Below are 23,266 nucleotides of genomic sequence, written 5' to 3'. Positions count from 1 at the left end.
CTAAGTATATCATGACAATGGCAAAATCAACACAGTTTGGTTTTCAGACCTGAAAAATTTCCCCCTGTATTACTATTATTCTGAACTCTTCCAATTTAAGAGAGCTCTTTGTGGTTATACATTTTCCTGGGTTGGTTCTCTCTACAGCCATAAGCACCAACTGTAATTAGTTTTCTTAATGCCTCTCTTTCTAGTCTGAGAGCTTGTGTGGAAGATGCCATGATTTATCCTTTAAAGAAAAAAATCACTCTGCCAGCACATACCAAAGGCTTCACCGTGTTCGTGGAATGTTTTTTGACTGGGTGACATCAGTGTCACAGTGTTGATTTATTAGGCTTTCTACGCACTGGTTTACTTTCTACAAACAGGTCATATATTAAAGGATAATGACCTGTAGATATTCCACTACTGTTATTTTCCCTCTATCCCTTCATCTGCGTGCAAATCCCTAAAGTTTAAAAACTTCTCATAATATGTTTTGGGGAAAGCATCCAAGGTAATGGGCCTTGTTAGGAGGCTTCCATTAGCCTCTCAAAGGACCCCATTTAAGCTGAGATCAAATTACTCTTTATCCAAAAATATTGGATCACATTTATCCAAAGACATTTTTTGTCTTTCGTTAGACTTTATTTCCAGGCAACTGAGCTACTGCACCTTCAGCACCTCTTATATGCTCTCACGGCTCTGATTTTGAATCTGAGTATCATGTCCATGGCCTATTTCTGATCTCTATGTAAATTTGATTTTTCTAAAATAAGATTTCATATTATTGTTAATACCTGCAGATTTGAAACGCTTTACATTAGATTTGGAAATCATCTTTGTTTCTCCATAATATTTCCAGAGAGGAAAAAAGTCTATCGTACTTCTCTTTCACTTCAACATCTGTGATTATCTTTCTGTAATTTCATTTTCTTGGCAATGGAGAAAGGGTTTTCTACTCCTTAGCTGGATAGTAATCAGTAGTAACTATCAAAACACCACAGAGAAAGTACTCTTTTCCTGTCTTCTAGTTCTTTAAAACATTAATGTGCCTTTAGAAATTACTCTAGAGATATTTATAGAAAATCGTTAATTTGGTGGGAAATGTGCCAGACGCACATGTTGGTTGCACCTTAGGGTTTGAGTAAGAGGTTTGCAGTTGTAGTTTTACTGCCCTGTGGGAAAACCACTGTCCCAATCCAAAGAGCATGCTGTCCAGAGCCCCGAATCTGTCACAAGGACTGATTGCATGCAAAACTCCAAAAGACAATTCGGCACAATTTTCTGGGTAATAGAACATTTTTACAAGATTCGGGAGGCCCACTCTTGAATAAATAATGCAAACTCCCTTACACACCAAGCTCTGCCATCACACAGCCTCTTCTGATAAAGCATTTGGTCCAGACCAGGCCCATTTTGATTCCCTTGAAAGAGAATTATGTTCCTGGAAATATTCATTTTTATAGCATGTATCTATATATGACATATCTATATATGACATAGTTCTATATATGACATAGTCCCAAGCGAAAAATTATTGGGAAGTTGTTTTGTAATATTAATAGGCATTTATGAAAAATAGAAACTAAAGGTGAAAGGTGGTTAGTGCTGTTATGGGTTGAATTGTGCCTCCCTGAAATTGCTATGTAGAGGTCTGAAACCCCAGTGTCTCAGAAGGTGACTGCATTTGGAGTGAGGGTCTTTAAAGAGATAATTAAGGTAAAATGAGGTCATGAAGGTGGGCCCACATATGGTATTACTGGCATCACTATAAAAGGAAGAAACTTGGCCCCAGACCTGTATCAAAGGAGAGCAAGTACGGAGGGAGGAAGACCGTCTTCACGCCGAGTGGAGGGGCCTCGGAAGAAACCCACTTGCCAACCTGACCTTGGACTCCTAGCTTCCAGAATTGGGAAAAAATAAATTGCTTTTCTTTAAGCCACTCAGATCTTGGCATTTTGTTATGGCAGCCATAGCAACTAATACACTGTCTGCAACAACAACAAAATTTAACGAATTTTTCATTTGTAGGTTCAGCTATATTTCAGTTCCTAAAGCTTGCTATTTATTTAGCTCGAAGATTTGGTTATAATTAGAGTGGGCCAGTAACCTTACTAAATAAAATGGCATTTGGATTTCTTAAGCATATTTGAATTTCTTAAACTTCTACATGTCGTCCAAGGAAGGTGGGACAGCCATCGGTTTGGATATGATACTGTTTCTGATTAAGAAGATTTTAAAACAATACTTTGTTGATCAAATGAAAGGTTAACACAAGAACAATTCATATGTTTCCCCTAATGTGTATATTAGTTTATTTTAATACCAAGTTTTAACCTAATTGAACAGTGCAGACTGGGCTACCAAGATTAATTGGGCAGAATCCAAAGGGGACATTTTTGAAAAGCAAGTCACTTTTGTAAAAGATCTACGAACATGAAGAAACTATACATTAAGTCTATGTTTGCAGTGATTGTTGATAAACTACATCTTTCTCTAGGGAAGCTTTTGTGTTATCTTAGCATAAATGATTGCATAAACATCATCATTTCTACATCATTAAGAATATATGAAAAGAAGTGCAAATGTGCAAAAATTCAGTTTAAATAAAAAATTTGCTATTGTAGCTCCACTGCTTGCCATTTTCATGGCAGACTCTCCCAATATTTAATTAAATTTGGTAAAATTGCTTAGGACCTGAATGTGTCCCTGCAAAATTCATATACTGAAGCCCTATGCCCCAGCTTGGCTGCATTTGGAGATAGAACCTTGAAGGAGGCAGTGAAGGTTAAATGAGGTCCTATGGGTAGGGCCCTAATGCACGAGGCCTTATGTCCTTAGGAGAAGAGGCGGAGATGCCAGGAGGGCTCATGCACAGAGGAACGGACTGGCGAGGGCACAGCGAGAAGGCCCCCGTCTGCAAGCCACGGAGGGAGGCTCCAGGAGACACCGCGCCTGCCTGCAGCGTGACCCTCCAGCCTCCTGAACTGCGACAAAATAAGTTTCTGTTATTTTTCTACCCAGTGTGTGATATTCTGTCATGGCAGCCTGAGCAGACCGATCACTCAGACTGTGGGTGCTGCTGGGACACACACGCAAGAGAGAGTCTATTTTACTTTCTAAAGAGAAATAGTTTTCAACACTATTTTGGTTTCATACTTAATAGACTAAGTCAATTTTGTGTTTATGTAGGGGAATACGGGATAAGGCTTGTTTTCATGTATGTACACTATAAACGAATGTGAAGCCACCAACTTATATTCATGTTTTTTTCTCAGAATCGTCAAATGTATTTTCAGAAAGGCAGTATCGGCAGAATATTTGAAGACATGTTTTCCAGAGAAAACATGTTTTTATAAGAGAAAAATTTAATATCCATCGACTACGATGAAAAAAATATCTGACAAAAATCAGTGGTATGATTTGTGTACTTATCAGTTGCATATGGTAAGCAATGAAAAATACCATGTGTATAAAATTTATTTAAGTAACTTCTAAAATCTTTCTAGTTCATTTGATTTCTGAGTATGGACTCCGTGTTATTTTGGAGGAAAGTTGGTATTTTTCATTAAATGTTTATAGATATATACCATGATAGTTTAATATGGGTAATTATTTAAAGAATCATAACAATTTTCATATCTTTAAAATGCAGAGCAAAAAAAGAATGTAAATTTTATATTTTCTAATCATACTGTACTTTTAGTATAGTATTTTATTTCTTTCCAGGATTATTTGTTTATGCATGTATGTTTGTGTGTTAAATACTTGCTCCATGACAAATACTTACTGAATTATGGAAAGCATGTATGTTTAGAATGAGAATATATATGGAAAAAAGTTACAGAAGTGTTTTGGTTTGTATCCCAGGTGACTGAATTTTATTTCAGCAGAAATTATAGAGAAGGTATAAGAATTATGATAAACATTAGAAGAATAGAATCTCACTGATTATGCTCTCTGGCATGTTGAAAAAGAGAGCGGTACATGTAAGGGCCACTTGACAGAAAACATTGCCATATTGTTTCATTTTTTTCATTCCATTCAGATTAAAATTAGATTCAAAACAATTGGGAAAAACATACGGTGTAACACAAGGAATATCCCATTATGATAGACATGAGATTTCTGAACATTAAGCTTTCAAGTTCTACTAAAGGTCATCAAAATCCCCAAAGTCCATGCCTGCGTGTGTACTGCAAGTGGCCAGAGATGTTTTACTGTGTGTCACTGTAGCACCTATTCCTTTTAATTCGCTCTTCCGCAGTGAGTTGTTCAAACTGGCCCTCCACTCTGGGAAACGAAGGCTTAGTCGCACATTCACTGCTCGGAGCATCGAAGCTCGTGCTTCCTGCTGCTCCCGCTTCACCATGCCGGTGTTCGATGTTCTTCCCAAGTCCTCCTAAATACAAACATGGCATGTTTTTAATTGGATCTACAGACTCTATGAAATCAGTGTTCTCATTCTTCTTGGAAAAAGCAGCAATTTTTACAGTGTTAGAAAAGAAGAAGCGTAGATTCTTGTTATTTGATTGGTTTTCTTTGATGTTTAAGGTATTGGTGTTAGGAGGAGAGGCTATTGAGCTGTTCCTCTTTCCTCTTAAGCTGCCACTGAGGACTGACTTGGGGGCAGACTGCACAGGACTGCCAGCAGTAGCTCTGCCAGCCTGCTTCTTGAGAGCCATAGCTGGTACATTCCTCGGGTGTGTCTCTTCAGATTCAAACATACCGAGTAACTCAGAGATCCTGGATACTCTTTCTAAGTCTTCAATCGCATAGTCACGTGCAACACAGTTTGCTTCACTTGACAGCGGTAATAGATCAGGAAGTTCTAAAATAGATGCCTTCTGCCCGTCATTATTCAGATCCGAGACGGCTACATAATTGTTATTATTATTCTTGTTCAAATTCTCTTTATGGTTTTCTGGTAGCACCTCATCATCAGTGTCAGTAACCTGTATAACTTCTGCACCGTCAAGTTCATTGCTTGGTTCATTTTTCTCCTTCTCAGCTATCTGAACAACCCCATTATTATTCTTGCTAACATCCATTTCACTTTTCCTCTTATTCTTTATTTCTTCAGCCTCATTCAGCTTATCTGGCACATTCTCACTCCCTTCCTTCTCATCTTGCCTTGCTTTGCATACTTCCATTTCTTGGGTTCCGGTAACATCTTCTTTCTGACACGTGTGGATGGGCTGCAGACATGCCCCAAAGAGAGAAGTATCCTGCTCTTGTCCTTTGTTTTCCAGAGTGTTACTGTGTTCTCTTGGTTCATCTTTAACTTCAGCAGATGCAGGGGCTGTCATTTCAGGTGGCCATTTCGGTTTGCTCATTTTGAGTTCCTCAAGGGGGAAGGTTTTCTCAGGCAGCTCCCTGGATGGGGGCCAAATGATTTTTAATTTTCCCCTCTCCCTGACTTTTCTCAGATTATCCCTTAGCCCTTCACTGTTATCAGCATCTACATGTTTGTTAAGATCCCTAAGTGTGGGGGTGTTTTCTGTACTGTTTTTACACATATTTGGTGCTTCATTAGGAATGCAGTCCACTGAGCTGCTCTGAATTTTGCAATTCCATCGGTCTTTATGCTGTTTGTGTCCAAAACCTTCATCATAATTTCCTTTAGATTTGAAAAGCTGCTTAAAGTGTGGTTTACAATATATTTGTCCATGAAGTGATGCATAATTTCCCAAACTGCCAAAAAGTGAAAAAGAAAAAAAAATTAAACATTCTACATAGGTACTCTTCAAATTCATAGGGAATAAGAATTCATTATTTCCAAGAATGAGTCAGAGATTCAGTATAATTAATTTACTGGCAATAGGAAGAAGGTGCTTATTAATTTAGCATTCCTATTAGTTAATAGTTATCACTAATATCCTATATGATACCTGTCCTACAGTATTTAGAATTTCATGCTGTATGTCAGCTATTGGTATAATAGGTATGATAGTGTAATTAATATGCAGTTATAGGGGTTACAAAATGATAGGACTTAATCTTTGCCAACTCAGTGATTTATGTGAAGGGTTGCAATTTTTAATAATTTCTGAATATCACACACACAAAAATCAACTATTTGAACTTCCTGGCTAACTGGATTTTGAATGAAATGGAAAGCTTGCCTATGCAACTGTTTGTCTGGCTTCTTTGAGGAGGTCACAGATAGAGAATTTGTTACAATTAATAGCAAATTTAGTTGAAGACAGCAGTATTGTTTTTGAACACCTCTGAATCTCCAAATAAAAACAGATATATTCAACAAGATAGCAAAACTTAAAATTTATGGATAAAATCTGTAACAAAGCTAAGTGACAAGGCATCTCCACTAACCCCAAAATACCAGGAGGTAAGGAAAAGCCCCAAAAGCAACAAGACTAGCATGATAGTCATCACATCTGTATGGCTGATAGCAGAGGGAAAAAAGAAGGTGCCTGATGGACCTGAAAATATGAGACCACAGAATAGCCAGTCAGCATTTCCTGGAAAGCATCACATGACAATCAGAGAACAAGAGCCGAAATGGGGAAGGGCTTTGCCCTCACCAATCATCAGTAAGTGCAAGGGCCCTGAGGTAGGAAGACTGAAGAGGCTAGAGAAGTCAAATTCCCAAAACTGACCCACTGGAATCCCTTTAGAACAAGATCCCCATGCTGAGAAAAAAAATATGGGAGTGGAATTAAATTAAATTGAATAATGATGACAGAAATGAAAAAGAAGGTCCCGACCGACATTGGGGAGAGGAATCTGGGCTGTGGGAAAGGAGAAAAGTATACATCTCAAGAGGTTTGTGAGACAGAAATTATAGGACTTGGTCATTGCTGGGGGTGGGTAGGGAGTGAGGGAGAGGAAGGTCTCAAAGGTGACTTCACATGCCTGTCATTGAGTTACTCTGTCATTTATTGAGAAAGTAGCACACAGATCAGGAATTAAAAGGAAGGAATTTCAGTAGACAGAAGATAATGGGGCATATTGAATTTGTTGTACTTGTGAGAAATCTAATTGGTGATACATACTAGTCATTGAGATAAAAGGATCTGATACACAAAGGAGGGAGCTGACTCATGGTACAGATTTCAGTTATTGACACATGAATGATGATTAAAGTCATGGGAGTGGATGTGATAAATCAGACAGATTATATACAGTGAGAAAAATAAGTGCCCATTGCAGAATTGTAAGCATCTCTACCACCTTGGTGATGGACAGAGAAAGAGTCCACCTACACAGGGTTCTGAGAAGGAACCCCGAAGGTGGGAGGAAGATGGTTATACTCTGGCGCCATGGAACGCCAGGGAAAAGAACATTGCAATGATGGGTGGTTGACATTGTCAATCAAAGTCAGGCAAGATACAGTCTGAGAGATGTACACTGGATTCAGCAAAATAATTACATTTCAGCATCTCAGACTATAGCTACAAGTGCCACATTCATTTAAGTACATTTACGTCAAGAGTTTTGGAAAAATGAGTGAGCTTGTCACTGTGTTGACATAGTGCTTCTGCTGTACCAGCGAATAAACAGAGTATTTATCTGACAGTGACCTTATTCTAAATTCTATGTATTTGTTAATTTGTTTACATAGATGGAGTAGCCCAAACATAGGTAAACTCCAGCCAACCCCCTATTTTTGTGTCTGAAGTTTCACCGGCCTAGAGCAGGGACCATCAGGTCACAGCCACGCCCATTCACTTAGCTGTCTGCCGCTGCTTTTGCCTCTACAGGAAAGTTCAGTAGTGATGGAAACAGTATGACCTGCAAAGCTGAAAATATTTACTATCTGACTTTTACAGAATAAGCTTACTTACTCCTAATGTGTCATCTAGACTTTAGATGAAGGTAATAATGAAAAAATCTTGATTTGCACAGTAAGCCTTGATTTTTCTTATCAACGTGGGTTCCATGTTTGGACAGAAGGGACCCTTCTCAATGTCACTGGGAAAGCACAATCTCAAAAGGAGGAAGGTCACAGCCATCCTGGGTAAAACACAACAGAACACGAACACCTTTTGGTGGCTGTGTTAACTGTTGACAGCAAGGTCTGGAAAAGTGTAAATCTTCATGTTATTAGACTAAGGCAGGTTCTTCAAAGATCTGTACCGCACAGCACACGACGGTTTACCTCAGTTTACTGTTACAGTGGTGGCATCGGAAGCAGGACTCATGGAAAATCTGCTTGTCGGCTACGAGGCACTCCACTGGATAAACTGTCTTGTGACAAAGTATACATATTTCCTTGTCTGGGAGCAGCAGTTTCTAAAAATAAAAATTTACAAAAGCTTATGAGGTGCTAAGTTTAAGCACATTGTAAAAACAAAAGAGATGACAACATACTAATTGGCCATGTAGTGCAAGTAGAAAGCTCTCAGACTGGTGTCCCCATTTTGCTTCTCTGGACATAGTCCATCCTCAGGCTCTGGTCCAATCAACATTTCTCTAGTGTCTGTACCATTATTTATGCATTGAACAAGCTGACTTTTATTTAAGGAAACATACATGCATAAAATATGTCCACTAACTCAATATGTTAGAAAGAAAATACAGTAAACTCACCACAGAGAGCCCTGAGATCATTCATTCTAGATAACTGGACCCCTTATGGACATGAAGGTTTACACCCATCTTGATCCAAAGTTTTAGCTTTTTAAAGCCTGCTGGAGAGGTTTTTCTGAAATACATGCATATCTTCTTAAGCTAAGGATATGGCATTTGCTTAAATATTTCCTTGGTGACTTAGTGTTCACTCTCTGACATCAATTCTTAACTTTAATGCAAAGAGACTTTTGAATACATCAGAATCAGGGCCATTTGTCCTTAACATAAATGGCATTAGATTTTAGGGCTTTTTGGATTCTTCAGTCTGCCTTTTACAATTTCCTTCTCTTGCTCTGAAGCACCTACAGCCCCATGCGGCTGCTCTCCTTGAATGCAAGTCCTGTGAATAACAGCAGTCATATTACTAGCCAGTGTTTGCATGTGGTTCAAAACTGGCATGGAACTTTCACCTCAGTATTGTTTTGACCCTCACAGGGACTGTGCGAGAATAACTAAGCTCTCATACTAGTTATATAAAAGATCATATGTGCTCAGGGATTTTGTTGCAAGTACATATACGCATTTCAGTGCTTGATGCTCAATTTGGGCTACTAAATAATCTCTTTTGTGTTAATAATTTTTTGGTTCTAGGAGGAGACACATTTCTCTATTTAACAGCAATTTTTTGTGTATTTTCTATATCTTTTCTAGCTTTCTTAACAGAACTGAGCATTTGAAATTAATTAGACAGCTTTGCCTGATCATGCCAGAAGCAAGCATATTAGAAATCATATTAACCTGATAAACTAGACACATATGTTGCAAATAGGCTAGAGGCATAACTGTTCATCTCAGTGGTCATTTTAAGCTTGCTATTTCTTTCAGTCTGCCTAAAGAAATGGACTACACCAGTGATGCATGTTAATTATGTCAAACCCTTTTATTGTGAAGCCTTGTTACTTGTAAAAAAGCAGGGAAATGTAAAGAAACCAGCTATTCTCTGATGCTAAAAATATGTACTCAGTTCATATGTTTTAAATCTCCCTCCTTCCAAACCTAATCAAATGTTAAAAATGTATCTGTGAACGAGGCCAATTGAGCTGTCATCTGAGGTTTAAGAAAGGTAAAAAAATCAGTTGTAGGAAAGAAAGTGGCCTGAGGCAAAGCTAACTCTATCCAACTCAACAACAATAATTAAGTATACAAAAGGCCTAATTCCATACCTACTCTTTTGTCAGAGATATCAATCTATAAAAACCCTTAAAGCACTTAGGAAGGCCATAAATTCCTCCTTGTACTATTACCAGGCTGCATGCATGGAAATCAAATGCAAACTCTACTTAGTTCTGGTAGTTAAAATTACCTCAATAATGGGTCAAGGGATATACCTAATATTGTCTTAAAAAAGTACTAATAATGTACTATAGGTATACAATTATTAATAAATGTATAGTTAAACATAATCATGAATACTATCACAATAACAACTATTATTATATTATCAAAAGCCTATTTACCTTAACAAATAAATGGTCTCTATAATCTATATAATAGTATTTGTTATTCTCACACAGTACAGGTGAACCATGTTCCATGCTTTTGTAAACAGAAAGTAGTAAAAGCAAACATTGTAAGAAAAGGGTGTCAGCAACCAGGGGAAGCTGTTAGTTTCTGTTTAATATGGAACTGCAAGTCATCTTAGCTATGGCATGGGTTAATGTTACTTCATGCTTTCCAAGCTCATTTACCACTTATAAATGCAGATTCTTCTTGGAAGGCAGTTCTCATCTCTGTTGCAGAAGCATCTGAGGTTGCATATCCCAGGTTTTTAAAGACTCTTTGACTCTCCTGCCACGTCTCTTGAAAATTCCTCCTGAGTTCTTTAGGTGAATCAGAAACATCTAAAATGTGGCCAGCAATGACGTCTTCATAGGTTGGTGGGGCGTGCTTGAAGTCAAAGCCAGATTTGCCAGCTTCTGAGTTATGTGGTGAAGGAACTGTCATCTTCGACCCCACAACTTGACTCTCAAATGCATCCACACCTGAGAAATGCTCACTTAGGGACCTTGTTTCAGAGTGTATGCTAGGCTGCTTAACAGGAATTTTTTCTTGCAGTTCCCTAGGATGATTGCATGAAAAGCCTGTAAAACTACTGTTCTCTGAAGATGTTAATCCAAATTCCTCCTTACAAAATTTATGACTTTCTTGTGTTATATTATGGTTTGCTTCTCCATTTACATAAACTCTTTTCTTTGACTTTGCTTCAAAAACTGGGCCATCCTCAAATTCCCTGAACCATCTGTTTGCTTCATTTTCATGGTCATTCACGAAATTTTCAGCCATTTGAACAGTTTGGTTGGCAGCTTCATATCTCTGTGTGTGCTCTGACCTGAGGGGCCCTTCAACTTTGTGGATGATTTCAACTGCGTCAAAACATTCGGTATCTGGCCCTATACACCCAGAGGAATTTATTCTGTCTTTGTGAACGTAAGTCGCCCTTTTCCCTACTTTCCTAACTTCCTCTTGAGCTTCCATGGATTCTCTGAAGGAACTACTATTGACATGATTTACACTTACCGGTATTGTGATTGTAGGTGGAGAGTCCCTATGAAAAGTTTCTATCTTAATTTGGCGACGAAGTGTTGCAGGAGATGTGATGATCTCAGACCTTTTCTCTACAATCGGGACGGGGGTTACTGATGAACATGGGATGGTACCTCTGGATAACTTGGCAGTGGTGTCTTTGAGTTTGACAAGTTGTTCTGAGCGACTCCTGGGTGGAGGAGGGGAGGCATTTGCTCTGTGAATTGTAGATGTTTGTGACATGGGCCTTCCTGGTGATGATTCCGCTAAACTGTCCTTTTTAGGAGACTGAGAAAGCTCATCCTTAGTAGAGGTTTCTGTTCGCCGGGCAGTAGACTCGATTGTGATAAAAGTTGGTGATGGTGAGCGTGTTTTTAAGGAGGGAGGAGAAATCTTACTATCATCTACTTTAATCTCCTGATGGGTTTTCACTTGATTCTGAGCAGTTGCTTCATGATGCGTTGCTCTTTGATGGTCCTCTGTTTCTTCTACGATTCTATTTTCTTTCTGTTCAGTGTTTTTGTTACAGCTGACATTAACACTAGATACTTTAGGTGACGTTTCATTGAACCTAGTAGGTTTGTTTCTCTGAATTCCAGCCTTGGAGGATGTCATGGCTGTATGAATTATATTCTCAAAGGACACAAGCATGTCCTCTGCTTGAGTTTTAATATGCGTGATTTCTTCTTTGATTTTCTCTATGTTATTCTCCACAGCAATGCGAACTCCATATTTTCTTTTTTCTTCACTTAATAGCCATACTGGAATAATACTTAACAGTGTCTGAAATGTCTTAAGGCCATTTTTATCTGGCTCCGCTTCAAACTGCTTTACCCTAGACAAAATCTGGTGTATTTCTTCACGTTTTCTCAAGAATTCCAATATGTTCACAGCATATTTTCCATTATCCTGCTGAGATTCTTTCACAGAGGAAAATAAAGATTTGTTCTGTGTAATAATCTCTTGCTTTGAATCTTTAGTATTAGAAAAGATTTGTTTCTGTTTTGGACCCTTGACTCCAAGACATTTTTCTTCCTGCAGATTATTATACAGCTGGGGCAATTTTTTATGCTCAACTTGATATTCAGAAGTCTGTGTTTGCTGAATATTCTGAGTCTGGGAATCAAGATGTGTATCAGCAACCATTTGCATGACCACCTTCTGTGCTGATTTATTCAATTGGTCTTGTTTTCTATCAACTGTCAGTCTCTCTTCCTTTGGACCAGTCATCAGTGGTCCCTGAATTGTTTCTTTACTTTCTGGAAGTCGCTCACCATCTGATTCTCTGAATTCCCTTTGCTTCTCATGAACTATACTGAGCTTATGTTTGTGGCTTTTCTCCATGGGTTCTATAGGCAATTTTGCTGTTACTGTTTTCTCTTTCTTAGGTACTTGATAAGATTTTTCAGTCACAGATTTCTTATTACTATACTCAGTGCTTCCTTCTGTTTTCTTCATTTCCTGGTACTGTTGTCTGGTAACAGTTTGAACGTCAACTTCAGATTTCTTTTTATGGCTTTCATAGCTTTGATCTGTCTCATTTAATTTATGATCTAGAGTTGGAAGCTTGATGGTTTTAACTTTGAAACTTGGGGACATTGGCTTGTTTTGGGGTAGGGGCAATTGCTCCAGATACTTCTTCTGTTGTGTCTGTTGTGTGGTACATTCTTTGTGACTCTGTTTAATTTTGCAAGCTGATGTAGACTGTATCATGTCCCTTGAGCTCTGTAAAACTTCCTTTTTCATGGTATCTTTGTCTTCTGAGGCTGCTAGAACATGTTGGAGCTTCTGGGCAGCCACTGTCACTGGTGGCATTGTGGAAAGCTGGTCATCAATACTCACACCTAGTACTTGGGAATGACTTTGAGAGTCTGGGTTGGATTGAGCCACAGAGAGTCCTAAATCCACTCCAAGTAGGGGAACCTCCTCATCTGCTGTTTCTAATAGCACTTCCTTTTCCAACTCCGATATGTTTTGATTTTGGCTTTCTGCTTTGAGGATGTTGTAGCGAGAACTCTCGTGTTTCTGCTTTTCCAGCTCTTCTCTTTGTTGTCTGTATTTTTCTTCAGCAATCATTAATGGTGTCTTAAATTTTCTCATGTAAGGTTTTGGACTTGACTGTCCTGAACCTGCTGGAACTGAATGAGATTTTACAAGAGGTGCTACTGTTTTTTCCTCGGGTGATGATGGTTCTGGAAGCGTCTGTGAGAGAGACCTTGTAGAATCCATAGATAATTGTTTTCTTTCATTAAGACTTTTTCTACATATGTTCTGTTCTGTCTCTTTCTGTTCACTGCTAGTTGCCATCATTTCTCTTTTCTGATCCTTTGTGAGAGTATTTTTACACTCAATATCTTGCAGGGAGATTCCGGATCCAACTTTCGGGGAAGGATGATTCTTTGTATCTTCTGCCTGCCTGGGCAATTTGGGTTTGGGGAGTGTGGGAGGTGGCACAAGGGCTCCTGATTTTCCTGTTATGATTTTAGTCTGAGAGTGAGTTTGCTGAGAGCTTGAGGTTTCTTCCTGGGAATAGTTTAAGAATGCTCCTCTGTGCTTTTCCTGAGCAGAGGAGGGAAGGAGATCTGCTGGCTTCAGAGATGGAGTTGGAGGAGGGGGAGGTGGTAGAAATACAGGTAGATCTTCTCTTTCACATTTCTCAACTTCTGGTGGTGGAGGAAGAGGGAGGCCTGGGAAACTTTCAAATTCAGCCTTTACCTTCTCTGTGTACAGTGAGAGTGGAAACACATTTTTTTCAGGCAGTATCATTATAGGAGGTGGGGGAGGAAGAGGAAATTCAATATCAGATGATGCATTGGAAAGTGGGGGAGGAGGTGGAGGTGGAAGAGGGAACTCAGTTTCTTTTACACTATTTTCAGGGTTGAAGTTGACTGGATTAAAGGACATTCCCATCGCCATTTTTAAATCTGCAGAGGTATTTGTCTTCATTAGGAAATCCTGGCTCTTCAGATGAACATTGGTCTGCTTTTTGTCAGTTGCCTTTAATTTATTGTGGCTTTTTTGGGTGACTTTCACTTCTGTTACATTTGATATGTCTTGATCTACAGGCAAAGTCTGCCATACTAGTTGGGGGCTCACTTTCTTTTTCTTTACATCTTTACTAGAATACGGCACTTCTTGCTTTGACAAAGTTTTCTTCTGAAGGTCCCCTGAAACTTCAGAAGGTTTTCCAAGTGTCTTGTTGACTGGACCCTGGGTTGGATGGGACTTAGAGCTCTGCGTATCTGTAGATATTTTGGTGTTTATAGTATTTTTAGTGTTATTTACAAGAAAAGTCTCAGTCTTCTTCTGGTGGTTGTTCCTTTGTTCCCAAGTTTGAGTCTTTTGATTCCCAACTGTTCTATCCATATATTGGGTAGAGTTAAAGTCGGCATCCTTCTGCTGTTCTCTTTCTGATTCCTTGGTTTTTAGGTTTTCCTTATCCAACACAGTGGAAGTCAATTGTCTGTTCATATGTTCATCTCTAACATGCTGCTGTGTTGTATCTGTTCTATCAATGCAGACACCCATTCTGTCCTCTGATTCCAACACAGTTTTAATAGCTTTGTGCTGTGAATTAGATAGTTTCCTAAGGCTTTTCTCAAGAGCATCATTGTTTTGTTCACGATCTATGACAATCTTGACGGTGCCTTTGGGGGCTTTTGGAAGATTAACCTCACTTCTTTCTTCTATTAAATTCCCAGGATCAGATTTACCTCTCGTTTGATTAAGAGTGTCTGTTCCCCTTTGCCACCTGGCTGCCGGCTCAAGTGGTCCTGGTCTCGGCTGAAAAACACTATTTTTGTCCCTTTGGAGAGCCACCTGATGAATCTCTGTTTTTTGCTCTTCTGAGGATCCTGCCTTCACAGTTTGCACATCTTTTTTGATTACAGCTTTTTTATCTACCTCTTTGAAAGCTCTTTGTGTCTCTTTCAGATTCCTTAATGACGTTTCAAGGTCATCTCGGATGAGTTCCTTTTTCAGGATTTCTGTCCTGGTGTTTGTAGTCTTCTCAAGGCATTCAATCGCTTTCTCAATATCACCAGGGATGGCATTGGGCTGTTTAGATTCTTTCCATGGGTGGTTTGATTCCTTAAGTGTTTTGAGGGTGGCCAGCATGTCACCTTTTATAATTTCTTCTGTTTTAGCTACTGTTTTTTGATTTATGGCCTGGCTGAGGGAATTTAGGGTTGATTTCAAATCACCTTTTATAATTTCTTTGCTTGTCTTACAAGATGTACTCTGAGGCTCTGTCATGAAAACCCTAACCGCATTTTGCACATCTCCTGGGATGATGTCTGTTTCATTAACAGTACGTCCAACCTGCGACTGCCTTTTCTTTAATAACAGCTTCGTGCCCTCTACATCGCCACCAATGATTTCTTCCTCTCCTTGTTTCCTCATTGTTAGTGTTTCATTTGACCCTGTCTGGAGTTGTTTGAGATAATCCAAAGCTCCAGTTTCTATGCATGTTGTGAAAAACTGTACATTCCCTCTCTCAGAGGCATCGATTTTAGCCCTTTCAGATATTTTACTGTCTGAGAGGGAGGTCAGCAAATTATGAATGGTACGTTTCACATCACCGCCTATTACTTCTTCCCGCTTAATCGTGTCACCAGCATTTTCATGAAGAAGACAATAGATGGTCATGTTAATATCTCCGCTTTCATCCTCCTGAATTAAAATGCCTTTCTTTACAGATTTTTCCTCAGAGAACAGATTTTTTATTGCTTGTTGTACATCACCACTCACTATGTCTTCTTTCTCAGCATGGAACTCTGTTGATCTATTTAGTAATTGCATTTTGGTCAAATTAACATTTCCCCTCTCTTCTTCACTAACCAAAATCTCTCTTTTTGTATGGTCTCTTCTGGAAAGTAAATTCACCATTATATTTTTGAGATCAACCCTGATAATTTCTTCTTTCTGTATCTCAGGAGAGGCTGGATTCATTAGCTTATATTTTGCCATTCGAACATCCCCAACTTCATCAGCTTCAATAATGATTCCAGGAGCCTCAATAACTCTTTGGGAGCAGAGTTCTTCTAAGGTTTCTTTAATGCTCTTGCCAATAATTTCCACCTTTTCAACTCTATTCTCATTAAATTCATGAAGGGGTGTAGTTTCAAAGAGCCATGTAGTTGTCTTCACATCAGAAGGAGGGATTTCTTCCCGGATGAGTTTTGTAATGCTTTCATCTACTTCCTTAATAGAATCCAAAGTTTGATTTTCAAAAAGCCATACTGCCTGCTTAACATCACCTTTCTGCATATCTTCCTGGGTGACTGTTTTGATATTTTTATATTCTGACCCTTCTCCTCTCAGCTCATCTATCGTACGGGTTTCAAACAGCCAGGTAGATGTTTTAACATTGCCCTTTTGTATTTCATTGACACTTACTGTTCTTATATAAGTATTCTTATCAAAATTGTCAGACTCAAAGAATTGTTTACTTGTCTTTACATCTCCACCTTGAATATAGTCTATAGTGGGCACAATATCATGTGATTCTTCTGAAATCTGATCCAGTGGCTGGGTTTCAAATCTGTATCTCACAGAACTAACATCTCCCTTCGGAATGTCTTCTTGTGTAACAGATTTAATAACATACACAGTCTCTGATTGATTAATTAGGTCTAATGGTTTTGTTTCAAAAAGCCACCTGGTCCCTCGTACATCTCCATGAATTACTTCTTCCTTTTTAACTGTTGTCACTTCATGATAATGCCCTTCTCGGTCTTGAATTGCATAGAGGGGCTGGGTTTCAAAGAGCATTCTATAGCTTTTTACGCCACCCTTTATTACTTCTTCAGCGGTTGGTTTTTTGGTGCTAATACAGTCAGCTTCTTCTTTAATCTCATCTAAGGAAAAAGTCTCAAAAATAAAGCACCCCTTTCTTACATCTCCACCTTGTATGTCTGTCACTGTCTTAACTAATTCCTCACCATTTTGGCTTTCTTTTATTGTATCAATTGGTTGATTTTCAAAAAGCCACCTGCAATTTAAAACATTGCCTTTCTGAATATCTTCAGTCTTTAGGGTTTTGATCTTTTTCAAAACTTCCTCTGAACTGGAACTTATAGAGTCTAAGGACTGATTTTCAAATTTATGCCGCATGCTGGAGACATCCCCAGCTTGGATATCTACTTCCGCAGCCTCGATTTCCTTTCCTTCTTCTCCTTGTATGCTGTCCAGATTTTCTGTCTCAAAAAGAAAACACGCTGAGCGAACATCCGCACCGTGGATCTCCTCCTGTTGTACAGTTTGTGATTTGACTGTTTCTTCTGAGTCATCTTTTATGGTATCGAGGGGCCGAGTTTCAAAGAGCCAGGTACAGGCTTTGACGTCTCCCTTAGGAATTTCTTCACTGTCAGTCATTAATGAGACTTTTTCATAAAGACACTCCATTGGCTGGGTTTCAAAAAGCCATCTACAGGTCTTGACATCCCCTTTAACGATATCTGTAGCTTGTTCAGTTTTACCTTCTCCTTCTTCCATATTACTAAAATATTTAATTGAATCAAGAGGTTGGGTTTCAAACAGCCACTTAGCAGATTTCACAGTTCCAGTCTGTATTTCCTGAGCAGATATTCCTCTGATTATTTGAAAGTTATGAATGCTTTCATCAAACTGGTCAATGGGCCTTGTTTCAAAAAGCCACCTGCAGCTTCTTACGTCACCTCTTAGGATTTCTTCTTGCTGGACGGTCTTTACCTGATGGTATTTTCCAAGGTGATCTTGAATAGCATATAATGGCGTTGTTTCAAAGAGTGATCTATTTAATTCTACAGCACCTCTTGTGACTCCTTCCACCTCTATCTTATGTGATGCATCAAATTTAATTAAATTGTTTGACTCGAAGATATTTGTGTAATTCCTGACATCTCCTCTGTCAACTTCTTCAAGTTTCACTGTTCGTATGTACACTTTTTTATCTTCTCTAATCTCTTCCAGAGGTTGGGTTTCGAAAATCCACTTTTGGTGCCTAACATCCCCCTTTTCTTCTTCAGAGGTGGTAATTTTTTGAAGTTTTCCTACATCTGGGCTATCTTTCAAAGCTTCTATTGGAAGTGTTTCAAATAGACGCTTGGTAGTTTGTACATCGCCCCCTATTATCTCTTCAGATCTTACAGGATCTGCATCGGGAACTTCTTTTAAAATGTCTAACGGCTGTGTTTCAAACATCCAACACTTTCTGGAGACATCTGCACCCATAACTGTTTCCTTCTCAATCATGTCCTCTTCTGACTCTTTGATTTTCTCCAAAGGCTGAGTTTCAAACAACCACTTTACCCTACTCACCCCACCTTTGACCTTTTCTTCCATGGATAGTCCTCGGATGACTTTAATTTCTGTGATAGCCTTATTGATTGTGTCCAAGGGCTGTGTTTCAAACATCCAACGTGCTGTTCTCACATCCCCCTTTTCAACATCTTCTCTGTGAACAGTTTTAATTTCTAGCATTTGACCTAAACCATCTCTAATAACATAGAATGGTTGAGTTTCAAAACATTTTATGCTTCGCTTAACATTTCCCTTAATTTCTTGGAGCTCAGACCTGAGCTGCAGTAAGTGAGCCTCATCCACTGTATGAAACTGTCCAAGTTGATCCAGATGTTGAGTTTCAAACATGTATCTCACAGTCTTGACATCACCGCCAATTATATCCTTTATGGAAGATACCCCTGGTTCTTCTTGACTTTGATTCATTTTATTCATTGAATCTAATGGCTTTGTTTCAAACATCCATCTGGCTGTGTGAACATCTCCTCTGGCTAGCTCAGGAATTTTCTCAACTTTTTCTTCAGTGCCAGAAGAATGATCCCCCAGCATATCTATGGGTTGTGTTTCAAACATCCATGTGGTATATTTCACATCACCACCAGCAATGATTTCTTGATCAGCAATGCCCTTGGAGATGTTACCTTCCTCTGGAGAGCCATTATTGATGGCCTCTAATGGCTGATTTTCAAAAATCCACCTCATGGACTGCACCTCCCCCTTCAGAATCTCATCCCACTCCAAATGTTCTCTTTCTGAGTTCAGGTCTTTTTGAGAACTGACATTTGTGTTTTCAAAAACATACCGGGCTTGCTGAACATCTGCTGAAACTGAGCTGCTTGGATTCGCTTGACTAGAAACAATCTCAGAAACCTCACTGATATAATCTTTTTCTAAGTTCTTCCTTAACTCCGGATGGATATGTTTATATAAACGGTTTAGCTCATACAAATTTCTTTGTTTAGAATATAATTCTTTGGAGACTGGTGGCATTCTAGGAGGGTTGGGGAATTCAGGGGACTGGGAAAATGCCGTCACTTCTATTGGAGTTTGAAGGCTGCCGGGTGGGGGAGGAGGAAATTCTTCTGCCCCTCCTGAAGGAACGGTATTATCTTGCACCAGTGTTGAGGAAGTGGCACTGTGGTCACTAGATCTTGTGGTCGATGTTTCCTTCCTCTGGCTGATTGGAGTACAAGAAGTCGAAGAGGTACCCACAATGGATGATGGCTTAAGAGTCTCTTCATATTCACTTTCAATCTTTAAGGGAGAGAAAATCAGATCTTATAAAGATGAGTGTAATGGTAAGGACTTAAAAGGCACTGCCCTTCACTGGTCCAGCCGCTATGACATCCCCACTGGGGGCACAGATGACGTGCTCTATCTGGAGGCCTACTTAGGAGCAATATTCAGTGTCTGCCTCTGTCTTCTCCTATAAGCCATTTGTACGTTTAGAGTTATACTCCCTAGTCAATACATTAATGACTCAGTATTTTAACATTTACACATAATCTTGGTTATTTTTCCTCCTGTACTTCATGTGCTATGCAGAGTAATCTAGAGGGAGACAATAAAAGTCTTGAAATACTTTTGAGGGTTGTTTTGTTTTCCTTGGAATTTTAAACAGACCAGAGTAAGTATCTGACATTTAAAATTGACTTTGTTACTTTATCTAATGCTGGTTATTAAACTTGAGGGCAGACATACTTTTTACTTCCCTAATTTTATCTAGTGAGAAAAGTTTAAATTTTCTCTACCACTTTTCTCACATAGAATAATCTTCTCCTTAGAGAACAGAATAGGTACTGGTTCAGGATATTTTTCTGTTGGAAAAAACCTCTGCCAACATTCAGTAACTTGAAAATGCTATGTGTTTACATCAGTTTTGCATTTAATATGTTTCTGTGTAGAGAAATTGTCTTACCTTATTAATCTGCTTGGCTGGGATTATCTCTTTGTCAGAATAAAGGGTCTTTTCCTGAGCAAACTTTTCAAATTGCTCTTTTAAAACCTTTGCCGAAATCTTCGGAATGTCTTCATCCTCAGGTGTATCAATGACTATAGACAGAGAACACCAGGGATATTATGTAACTAAGAAACAGAATGTTTGACAAGAAATTGTAATGCCAAGGGAAACATCCCATAATATAAGTTAAGTAAAAAGATTCAAGGCACAAATGTATTCATATGGCACTATTTCATTATGTAAGGTAGTATATGTCAAGAAATAGAAGAAGAAAATGGCAGTGGGTATCTCTGGATGGCAAGTCATAAGTGATGAAACTTGTTTATTTTAATGTATATATTTACTAAATTTTCTACAAGCATGTTTTAGTTATTTATGCTCAGGAAAAATAATAAAAAGACAGCAGAAGAACAGAAAATACCTATTTCCTTAAGCAAAACCAAAATACAGATATAGTCAAGTAATGTTTGGGTCACAGTTGGCTTAAATATTCCCTTTTAGCTCTTCAGGGAAGTCAAACTGCTCGTTCCCCTTTTATAGGCAAGACAACCTATACCCATCTTATGCAAACTTACACCGACTTGCCTGTAGTGTAATCTCATATCTGTAGATTGAAGAACTGGACTTAAGAGTGCTTAAATCTATTATTAAAAGTAATGCAATCAAGATAATATTTCTATAATCAGGGAACTGGTACACACCAAGTGTTATTCTAGGTCTGTGAGGCAAGAAGCAATTCAGAGGTGACTGGTTTATTCCCTTCTAGACTTTTAGGATGAATACATCACAGGGTTGATGGGCAATGAACTATTTTAGAAGCTCATTGCATCTATTACCACAGTCAGAATCTAATTATATATAGAAGTTCTACCCTGCCCTCTTTGGGACCATGAGTCATAGTTACTAACTTTACTCAGTGAGAGATTTGTGCTCTGGAAGTTCTCCTTTCAAACACAGGAGAAAGATATACTGGGGTCAAATAATATTAGACTGTTACCTGTTTCTTGAACATATTGATGGAACTGAGGAGCTTGGTTTATTTCCTCAGTGTGCTTTTCAAGATGAGAGACCTGTGTTTAAAGATAGTTTTAAATAAATAGTTGTTCTTAAGAAGTCAGATATTTCAGTACTGCACACACATTTTTCATTTCACAGTGATTTTCATCCAAGACCTCAGTGCACCCTGAGAAATGCTAATTAAACATCTATCACTTATTTTAATGTATGGACTCCTGCTGGAACAGAACATGTATAAATTGGCACCCAAGATGCATTCGTTTTTAGGGTGCTTGCTTTATTTGCCAGAGACTATCAACTCCAAAGTGAGGTAAGACACTGATCTGTGTGGATATTAAATACATAAGGACATTAAAAGCAACTGCTTGCAACAAAATTCTGGGAACTGTTTGGAAAGTATTGTCTTTCTAAGTAGTTACCGTTTCTGTTCCAAGAACATTGATTTTGTGTGTTTTGGAAGATTCTTGTTCATTTCTTTCCATTTCCTGGTTGCTTCTTGAAATGTTGACCTGGCTGCTATGGATCACCTCCTGAAAAATAAATGAATGAATGAATGAATAGACAGTGCCTTAATTAAAGTCTGCAGAGTTTAAGTTTTTTGTTAATGCAGTTTCAGTGAGAGAGTCTTCTGGAAAAAAAATAGGGTTGCTCAGTATTGTAGTTTGCTTGGCTGCTATAACAAATTACTACAAACGTAGTGGCTCACAACTGCACAGACTTAGTATCTTATGGTTCTGTAAGTCACAAGCCCTGAATGGGTCTCACAGCTGAAAGAGTGTTGGCAGGTGTCACAAGGCACGCTTTAGGAGCCAGTATTCCGCCTGCTGTCCTCAGTAAGTAACAGTATGAGAAAGGTGAACTGCAAAAAGAAAATGCACATTCTTGATAAAAATGAAATATGTTTTGTTGTTTATTACCCAAATTTTCATGTTATAGAGAGACATGCCAGTCTTCAAGTTGGCCATTTAGTTTGATGACACTGTCAGAGTTCTATTGAAGAATATAACCATTAAACATAACTAATATAAACAGACTATAATTATGCTAGCATGCATCTTTCACTCTTTACTCTTGATTTTGGTTCAGTTAGCACAGGTGACCCTGGTTAAACTGGAAGCTTAAAGCTCCTGTTCATTCTGGTGATCCAGCCCTGTTGTTCCTACAGAATGTGATACGACACAAGTATATTATTGGTTGACTGATAGATATGATGAGGCAGTTGGCATCCTGCTAAAAATCTTAACATCAAAATAGAAGGATATAGACAGATGACTCCCCAAGAGAGTATGACTTTGAACTTGTTTGAAGTTGGGAGTTCACCTTTCTCTTGAGATCTACATGACTCTGAATAAATACTATTTTTGAGGTCTGATTTTTAAAAATTTGTCTTAGAGAAAAGTCAGATGAGCAAAGCTGCATTATTATTATAAGCCAAATAGGAGCACTAAAGGGTTTTTTTAAAAATACAGAGTTAGTTTTAAGCTCTCAACTCTAATCATTTAAACCAAGGATAAGTTTAAAATTAATTTATGAGACCTGACTTGTTATATATTTATTTATTTTTGCTAGTGGACTTGTAGTGTCTGGCTTTTTTTCTCCTAAGGGTATTTCGTAGATGGGGTGAAAGTTCTGATTAAGTAAGTGATAGTCAGACATTGACTGAAGGATAGATGGTAGATCTGATCTTTTTACACCTTTCCAGGAGGGAGAATCAAGAAAAAAAGTTGAGACCCTCCAAAAAGTCCTACAGAAAATTGAAGGCAAAATGTAAGTTTACACTTGAAAATTTAGATTATATTTCATTAGATGTGCTAATTAACAAGATGGAGGAATCTTTTCACAATATATACATTTATCAATTCATCATGATGTACATTTTAAATATAATTTTGTCAGTTATACCTTAAT

General features: G+C 38.4%; 1 protein-coding gene across 3 annotated transcripts in view; it reads right to left on the bottom strand.

The window, feature by feature from the left end:
* Positions 1 to 3,834: 3,834 nt before the first annotated feature.
* The window catches only part of LOC108383278 (xin actin-binding repeat-containing protein 2), a 59,320-nt gene continuing 39,888 nt past the window's right edge, over positions 3,835 to 23,266 (bottom strand). For 2 of the 3 annotated variants that reach the window (XM_036996039.2, XM_036996038.2), the window contains exons 4-9: positions 21,778 to 21,888; positions 21,339 to 21,411; positions 20,300 to 20,433; positions 10,266 to 19,635; positions 8,105 to 8,238; positions 5,539 to 5,676 (exon numbers count right to left, since the gene is read on the bottom strand). In XM_036996039.2, coding sequence (XP_036851934.2) covers positions 8,144 to 8,238; positions 10,266 to 19,635; positions 20,300 to 20,433; positions 21,339 to 21,411; positions 21,778 to 21,888 — 9,783 coding nt within the window. In that variant the 3' untranslated portion in view covers positions 5,539 to 5,676; positions 8,105 to 8,143. Of the gene's footprint in view, positions 5,677 to 8,104; positions 8,239 to 10,265; positions 19,636 to 20,299; positions 20,434 to 21,338; positions 21,412 to 21,777; positions 21,889 to 23,266 lie in introns of all 3 variants that reach the window. The other variant, XM_036996040.2, reaches the window with a different exon arrangement.

The sequence above is a fragment of the Manis javanica genome, chromosome 7, assembly GCF_040802235.1.
Source record: "Manis javanica isolate MJ-LG chromosome 7, MJ_LKY, whole genome shotgun sequence".
NCBI lineage: Eukaryota > Metazoa > Chordata > Mammalia > Pholidota > Manidae > Manis > Manis javanica.
The sequence above is the reverse complement of the archived record's forward strand: the minus strand, read 5'-3'. Positions and strand labels throughout refer to the sequence as shown.